Raw genomic sequence first — 9,088 nt, forward strand, 5'->3', positions numbered from 1 at the left:
AGTGTGGTATATTCACTATCACTAGCACGTTCATATTCTTTGAAGAATGAATATGTATTCATAAATCACATGTTTTCACATTCACATCGTGAATGGACCATAATCATCTATATGTGCTTTATAAAATATCATGTCAAATCGATGACAAATATTACTTTCACAGAGTGAAGGATTATTTTGAGAATCCTTATTATTCTCATTATCACAATGATGACGATTATAATTTCATCTAATACCACGTCCACATCCATTGATACCTTCACGGTAATAATTTTGTCTTCATTCAGACTTATCACATACTGCTATCGCATTCTCTTAAGGGAATGAGAATGAAGCAAATTCAATGGGACGGGTATGCACTTCTTGTGCCCATAATCATACATAAATTTGATCATGGCAAGATATAGAAATTTTACCACTTCGAGTGGTTATAATTTCTTACTAACTCCATTAGAGTTATAACCAAATTTTATTGTCTTTGCTTGTATTTAAAATCAAATTATAAAATAAAAGAGAAAAATACGGTAAAACACTTACCTTAAATCCAGAATTTAATCGTGAAGGAAGTTCATGGAACAATTGACAATCATTATGCTCAATCCCAAAGTTTCTACTCAATTGGTTAGAGTCTCGTGCTGATAACGTGTTATGAAACAATAAAAGAAGAAGAATAGTATTGCAGAGAAAAGTAGGGAGAGAGAATTCTTATTGATTTGGGATGATTTACAATGGAATAGAACCCTCTATTTATAGGGAGAGGGTGACTTAGCCACCAAGTAATAAACCCTAGAATCTCTCTAGAATATAGACATTCACCTTAAATAGAATTCTATTTATAACAGGTTTCGTGTTGTTACTCTATCCCGTTCTTTCCATTCTTGTCCCATTTTTCAAACTAAATTTCATGAAATAATAAATTTGGGTAGATTGTCTATTTTATCAGTGAACTATATTAAAGAATTTCTTTTTTGAAAAATTCCAATTATTCTCAACGACTACTAGCAATTAGTTGTATCATTAACGGTTATATATTTATGAAAATTTTTGTAGGTTGTTGGAATTTCTTATTAACTTCCATATCGACGCATAAGTATAGCTGATTGTTCAATTAGGCTGAGAATATTCTCCTACCCACACCCTTTTTCTCCTATTGGGCACATGTAGGTGTGCCTATTTTGAAAGGCAGGCCGAATAAATAAAAAGCCCAATAAAGAATGAATACAGAAATATTTGTCCTCCTCATTCCACCTCATGCTAACTTCTCTTATCCTTTTATTTATCACATTCCAAAGAAACACACTCTCCTTCTACATTCTCTTCTCTGCAGAGTTTTCTGGTTTCTATTTCAAACCCATTTTGCAAAATTCAAGAATTATTGAATAGTTTTTGCTTATAATTAAATACACGTCAAGATATATGGTGTGAAAATAAGTGACAACTTATGACTCCCTTATTATTCCTTTATGTGAATTTATAGTAGAAATTAACATGTCTTGCCTATTGCATCAATTCAAGTGTTTGCCTGATACTTTTGCCCTTAGCTTCAAAACCCATCAACAGTCTGCCCCTCAACTCTGTAAGTCTCTTACTTTCCCCGCAAGATACTTGAAATATAAACAATACTCCGTAATTGCCTTTTTTTTTTTTTAATGGCAAAGTTGAATTTAGTAAGTACTTATTTTTCTGATGGTGTTGTGTTCAAAAGTTAATGTTCAATGAGGAAATATCTCTGTTTTTTATGTTAATGATTTTGTTAATATTTTCTTACCAATTTATTTCTTTATGCGACTGCGGTGAGCAATGTTTTAGCTTTCTGAATAACTTCAATGAATATGGAGATTCAAAGATTGTGTTTATTTGGTACTGAATCCCTTGTAAAAGAAATTGAAAAAAAGAGAGGATTTTGTAGCTAAAGTTCTCGACTTTATAGCAATTTAGATTCTTCATTGATATTAGATGTTGATTTTTTAGTTACTGAAGGAATTATGTAGGATTCTGAATGACTGAATCTATCCTTTGCCACATAATCAGACGGTGATCAAATATATAATAGTAGTACTTTTTATTTTTAAGCAAAAGATTCCAACACGAGTTAGTGAGTCCATTGGGTTTAAATCTTAGATCAGCCTCTGCATGCAGTTAGTGTTGTTATCTTCATATCCTCATGTTGTGATCCTTTGGAAACAATGTTGGCTGCAAGATGGACTGTATTAATATAAATTAATGTAGTATTAGACTTTTAGATTCTTGATGAGGTCTATAAAAATCCAATTACTGCTCAAAAGTAGAAAACTTACTGAGAAACTTACAAACCTCACAACTACTGTTTAGGTACCGTACACATAGGGAGAGGGAGGGTGAGGGAACCTAAAGCTAGCAGTTAAGTAAGTAACCGGTAAGCTGCTGAATTGGAACTCTTGAAGGCATGCCTTTACTCCCAAGACCGGATTCATTCACGCTTTCGCACCTCAGCATCGGCAGGGCCTAGAGAGCTGCCTTCACTTTTGTTTCCCTCTTGCCAATAAACTTTCCCCATCCTTCGATTAAATCCACTTCTTTCGAAGGAGGTGAAGAGGACCGACTGACCCGGGTTTTCACAAGTGTTGGCGGAAGGGTTTGAGTCTAAATGATTTGATAGTGCTCAAGCTAAAGATCGATGTCCTTCAGAGCTAACATAGAAGAGAGATTTCCGGATAGCAAACCCAGAAGTTATTAAAACCGAGATATGGAACTCCAGCAAGAAATTATTGAAGAGTTGGTGTCGGACGGAGCAGGCACACTGACTACTCTATTGTGAATGAACTTATATTACTCTAGGATCATAAGTTGCTTATGTCTATTGATGATGCTTAGGAAAGGCGGGACTCTATCTCCACTATTAATTCCGAGTGAAAGCTTTATACAATGAGGACTACCTGTTGTGCTAGTTGTATTTTCAGAAGACACAACTCTTGTGTTTGACTATTTCATTAAATGTTCCTGTCATTGCCTCGGTAAGCTTGATTTATGAGCTGCAGCCTTTTGCTTTGCCACAAGTGTGTGATGACTTACATTTGGTAATCTACCTGGTCGGATTATACTAAGTTTAGTGTATGTTGAGTTGTGTCCCACTTCGGTGGGGAATGGTGTCTTGGTCTCCTTATATGGTCTTGGGCAATCCTCACCTCATAAGCTAGCTTTTGGGGTTGAGTTAGGCCCAAGTTCCATTCTTATCATGGTATCAGAGCCAGACCCATCCCAATTTATTGTTACCGATGTTGGGCCCCCATTTATATTGTACACGCTCCAGTTGCAGGCCTGGGCATGAGGGGGGTGTTGAGTTGTGTCCCACATCGGTGGGGAATGGGTGTCTTGGTCTCCTTATATGGTCTTGGGCAATCCTCACCTCATAAGCTAGCTTTTGGGGTTGAGTTAGGCCCAAGTTCCATTCTTATCACTCATATACCTGGATGCAACTTGATTCTAAAGTTTTAGCTTAAAGTTGCTCAATTCACTATTACATATATCCTTGTGCGGTTGGGAAGGTGTTAATTATCCATATTATAGACTCCATGGTTCTTAATATCATCCTTTCTGAAATGCAGCAAAAGGTAGAGATCCTTCTCAATTGCGGACTCAATGCGTCTTATCCACTACATCAACAGCGGCAGCTACAGTGCTTGATATTGAGAGGCTACAGTTACCGTCTATAGACAGATCATGGAAAGCACCAACGGTAAATGCCACAACCACAGAAATAGATGTACAGAAGCTAAAATTGCAGTCGTTGGAGGCTCATTCACCGGGATACAGTGGAGGAGTTGCTCTGTCCACTGAGGTACAACTTAAATGAATAGCCTAGAAATATATAGAGATTAATCTTGAACACTGAGAAACTGAATCGTGTTTCCATCTCTCTGAAAAGAAAGATGAGATAAGTTTCAGGTGGAGTTAGTTTTACGATAATAAAGAATAAAGAAGCAGTACTGAGTAGTTTTTTTCTTTTAAACTTGAGCAGCTTTCTAGGTTACAAGTGGAAGCAGGTTATATATTGCCTTGGCCACGGAGTCAAATTTATATACCATCGAAATCACTTTAGCACCAAGTTCTGGTTCTTAATATGCTATTTCTATTGGATCTTACTCTGCCTCTTCATTGGTTGTAATATGCCCGGTGTGAAATACGAAAAGGCTGTTACTTGTAAATTGCTGATTCAGTACATCTGCAGGCAAACACTAAATCGGCTTTAGCTACTGAAAATCTTCTTACGGGTGAAGAAGCTGTAATAGCTGCTGCTGCTGCTGAAGCAGTTGCTTTGGCAAAAGCTGCGTTAAAAGTTGCAAAAGATGCTGTGATGATGGTCGGCCATAACAACTCAGATGACACTGTGGCAGGTGTGGATACTACCCAGCTGTCTGAGAGGTTTCAACCTGGCGAGACGGGGCGAAACAGCATAGTTGGGGAGCTAAAGGCAAGTGAGATGAAATGGAGCGAAAGTAATTCATCCGGAAACTCACATACAGATTCTGAGGACCTGGAACCAACACATGAAGAGCTGGAACTTCTTCAAACAGAGCTTTTAAATGGTATAGCTGTAAGATCTAAACGTCAAAATGAACGGAAGGCTAGAAGAGCTAGAGCAGCAGAGAGGGCTGCAGCCAATGTTGTGTCAGTGAAGTCCGGTTCCGCAGGCCGAAAAAAGCGTGCGTCAGTACAAGATGTTGATTACTCTGATCCATTGCGTTACTTGAGAGGAACAACAAGTACTTCTAGGCTGCTCACTGCATCTGAAGAACATAAGTTATCAGAAGGAATACAGGTGCTAAGTTGCCCTTTTGCCTTCTGAGATTTTGTACAAGCATTTTCCTTTTCGGCTGCAGCAACAAGCACCCTTGCACCAGCTTTTACCTTTCTTTATTCATCCCAAGTAAAATATATCTTTCCACTTGCTTATCTTTGGCGCAAACCTAAGTGTTGTTTATTAAATCTGAATCCGGAGAACTACTTTTATCTATCTTTCTCTTTTTGTTACATAGTCAGGGTCCAAGTTTGGGTGCATGAGTAGTTTGTGAATCTTTTCCTTACCCTGCTATGGATTTTAATTCCCATCTGATTGTGAAGGTATTCAATGAAAGTCAATCTACTGTAGTAAACATCATGTCAAAAAGGATACTTCTTGTCTAACTGAAATTGTCTGCTTCCATGAACAATTATTAGCCTTTAGTAGAACACTGCAAAAGTTGCTCCTGGATCTTTTTGTTTATTGCTTCAAATGAAGGATCTAGTCGCGAACTCTTAATAAAGTGCTGAGACATCATTGTATCTACTGCTAACTTCTTTCTCAAGTTCATGTTTATATTTTATTTTTCTGAGGAGTTTGCTTCCTACTTTTCCTGGAAAGTCTTTTATTTTTGTGTTTGTTCTTTAACGAATTTGTGATCACAAAAAAAACAGGAGCTACTGAAGTTGGAAAGGCTTCAGGAGGAGCTTGCAGAGCGCTGTGGGGGTCAGCCCACTTCTGCACAATGGGCTGCTGCAGCCGGAGTTGACCTGAAGACCCTAAGGAAGCGTATAAACTATGGCATTCTTTGTAAAGATAAAATGATTAAGAGCAACATAAGGCTTGTTATATCGATTGCCAAAAATTATCAAGGAGCAGGAATGAATCTTCAAGATTTGGTTCAGGTATATATGGGGCAATTATGTGTGATCACGACACTGTAGCTCTTCGGAGGGATTAAAACCATCAGAAACATAATGTGCTTATATTTGGAAATTGATCTACAGGAAGGATGTCGAGGCCTTGTAAGGGGTGCTGAAAAGTTTGATGCTTCAAAGGGTTTTAAGTTTTCAACATATGCTCATTGGTGGATTAAACAGGCCGTTAGGAAGTCGCTTTCTGATCAATCCAGGACAATTCGGTTGCCGGTATGTCTGACACTCCTGCTCCTAATAAAAAAGAAAGACAACTATGTCTTTGTTGGCTTTCCTTGGCTTATCTAATTTTGAGCATTCCTTTAATTTTTCCATGACAGTTTCACATGGTCGAGGCAACTTATAGAGTTAAGGAAGCAAGAAAGCAATTATATAGTGAAAATGGTAGACATCCTGATGAGGAGGAACTAGCTGAAGCAACTGGATTGTCAATGAAGAGGCTCACTGCTGTGATGCTAACTCCTAAAGCTCCAAGATCACTTGACCAGAAAATTGGATTCAACCAAAATCTCAAACCTTCGGTTGGTCCTGGAAAACATTTCTTGTTTATTTTACGTTCTTAATGATCCTGGAAAATCTTTGTTTTCACTTTTTCAGGTATTGTTGTGTCCAATCCAGCTATTCTTGAATTAATCTTTTGTGTGGTTAGAGAACTTTATTCACTATAATACTAAAGTTACAAAATACTTAGGGGTGCGGCCCTTCCCGGACCCTGTGTGAATGCGGATGCTTTGTGCACCAGACAACCCCAACTACAAACCTACCATCAAGGGGGGTGACTTTACTGTTACAGGGGGTTGAACCTTGGGGCTTTACTTTTATAGCGGGTAAAGTTCATTTAATTTAATGTGGCAGAAAACAGTTTTATAATTTAACTGTTGTTGTAGATAAAATTCAGTTGCTTTAGTGTGAGAAAAAGCTAGTTTTGTGACTTTAGTGTTAAAATGGATATTATTCAGTTACCATACATGAAATTAGCCCTGCAATTCTTGCTTCTTACCACTTTAGAATTAATTGACTCTTATTTGTTGTGCTAACCTTTATCGGTTTCTTTTACATATGGTGTTCAGGAAGTGATTGCAGACCCTGAAGCCGAAACATCAGAAGAGACATTGATCAAGCAGTTCATGAAACAGGACCTACAGAAGGTTTTAAATACCCTGAATCCAAGGGAGAGGCAGGTTATTCGATGGCGATTTGGACTGGAAGATGGGAGGATGAAGACATTGCAAGAGATTGGAGAATTAATGAGCGTAAGCCGGGAGAGAATCAGGCAAATTGAGTCTAGTGCATTCCGCAAGTTAAAGAACAAGAAAAGAACGAAAAATTTGCAGCAATATATTACTGCTTAAGAGTCTCCAGAAAAATAGAAGTATTCACTTTCTATAGTTCATTGAGTCTTCATTGTTTGATAGGAAAAGTTGGTTCTTCTTTAACAATTTTTTTTTTTTCAGAACTTTGCAAACATTTTGTGCATAATACAAAAAATTTGGTTCAAATGATTGGAACATTAAATTTTCTGTTCCTCATGGGAGTAAACGTATTTAAAAATTTCTCCTAACATTATGCCCATATGCAATTATTGCGCATTAAAAATTGTGGTACTTTAGGCTATAGGTGTTTATCAGGCGGGACGGGACGGGTTGAACAAAAAAAACCAGCCCCTCCGTTATCGGACCGGGTTGGTTAGCGGGTTGGGATAACGGGCTGGTAGCGGGTAGGGAGTTTTTGGGCCCGTTCGGATTCGAGCTTAACGGGTTCGGGCGGGCCGGGCTAGTGTAAATTTTTTTTATTTAAATTTTGTTTTTCTTATTCAATGTTATTGATTCTTAAGTGTTTGCAAACTTTTAAGGCTTAGAATTAAACTTTGAAGTTCAAACATTAAAGTTTTAAATTTGAAATTTGAATTTTAAAATTATAAAATTGAATTAGAAAGTAAGTGGCTACAAAAAATTATTTAATAAGACCAATAGGCAATATGTAAGGAACAAACTCCGAAGGCTTTCATTTTATATTTATAATACTTCAAAATAATTTGCAAGTTCTTTTTTGATTTTTTTTATTTTTGAACTTGCAAATTAAAAGTTACAACAATTATAAAAAAAAGAAAAAGAAATAGTACATCACATATTTTGCATCATTTTTGTAAGTTCTTCCATGTCACATGAGGTTCTTGGTTTCCGGCATTGGTTAAATCAGAACCATAAACCATTATATCTCCAATTTCTTGGTCCTCCTCCTCGTCTACCTCGGCACGCCCTTGATTTCGCCGTTCTGATCTTATCCAATCTCTGAAGCACACTAGAATAACCAAAATCACCTCTTGATCTTTTGGAAGTTTTCTTACTACCACTACCACCTCTACTGGTGCACGCTTTTTTGGCTGCTCTAAGTAAATCCATATGTAAATTAAATTAATAATTCAAAATAATAAAATAAGTGTACACCAAATAAGAGAAAGAGATGGAACAAGTGTACCGGGATTTCGGATGCCGCACTAATTTTGATATCAAAAATCAAACTTCAATTGACAGACCGAAACTTGATAGTTGATACTTGATAGTACTTGATACCACACTTCACTTGAATACTTGATATTTGATAATAATAATAATTTTGTAATGGCTAAACTAAATAATTGATGAAACTTGAAATAATAAGTAATTGAGAATTTGAGATTTGAGAATTTAAGGACAATAATATCAAGAGAGAATTGAGAGAGAATCAGAGTAGTAAGAGAGTGAATTGTGAGAAAAAATGAAGAAGAAGGGAGGTTATTTATAGGTTTTAAAAGGTTAAAAATATAAATTTTTAATAATTAGGGGTGGGAGGGCTATATTTTTAATGGGGGAGGCCGAAAAAGTCATTTCTGCAAAATCTGGCCATTCCCCAACGGTCATTCTGAATTTGACCGTTGGCAACGGTCCAAATAACTAAAAAAAAAAAAAAATTGTAACGATAACTGGGATGAAACGGGTTGCAGCCCGCTAACAACCAGTTAACGGGCTTAGCGGGTACGGTGCACCGGTATCCAAAATATGTTCGTCCAAAACCTCTTCCCCCCCTCCCAACCAACCCGTCCTAGCCCGCACATAAAGCTACAGTAACGGGCTAAACCGGGCTGACCCGGGTTGAAGCGGGTTGAAAACGGGTCAGCCCGGCTCGATTAACACCTACACTTTAAGCAAAGCAAATGAAATAGTCCCTTATTAGCAAGCAGTACCTAAGATGCCGTTTGTTTCGAAAATAAGGTGATAGAAACTAAAAATTCACCGAACTGTATAGAGAACCAGGTTCTATATCAATCCCCACAGTAAGCAACAGATTGTAAAACCAAATAGTATAGGGAACCAGGTTCTTTATCTATTCTCACACTAAATCGGCAGTAAATAAA

At 37.2% G+C, this 9,088-nt stretch overlaps 1 protein-coding gene across 2 annotated transcripts; it reads left to right on the forward strand.

Moving 5' to 3' along the window:
- The first annotated feature begins 1,237 nt into the window (after positions 1-1,237).
- Positions 1,238-7,218, forward strand: LOC109236681 (RNA polymerase sigma factor sigB-like). Of its 2 annotated transcripts, XM_019402877.1 has the most exons (8): positions 1,238-1,576; positions 3,585-3,817; positions 4,208-4,798; positions 5,434-5,664; positions 5,767-5,907; positions 6,015-6,215; positions 6,386-6,521; positions 6,765-6,792. In XM_019402877.1, the coding sequence occupies exons 1-8, from the start codon at positions 1,489-1,491 to the stop codon at positions 6,782-6,784; spliced, it is 1,641 nt and encodes a 546-aa protein (XP_019258422.1). In that variant the 5' UTR covers positions 1,238-1,488; the 3' UTR covers positions 6,785-6,792. The 2 variants fall into 2 exon arrangements, with proteins under 2 accessions (XP_019258422.1, XP_019258421.1); XM_019402876.1 differs by lacking the exon at positions 6,386-6,521 and having other exon boundaries at positions 1,241-1,576; positions 6,765-7,218.
- The last annotated feature ends 1,870 nt before the right edge of the window (positions 7,219-9,088 follow it).

This window comes from Nicotiana attenuata, unplaced genomic scaffold (assembly GCF_001879085.1).
Source record: "Nicotiana attenuata strain UT unplaced genomic scaffold, NIATTr2, whole genome shotgun sequence".
NCBI lineage: Eukaryota > Viridiplantae > Streptophyta > Magnoliopsida > Solanales > Solanaceae > Nicotiana > Nicotiana attenuata.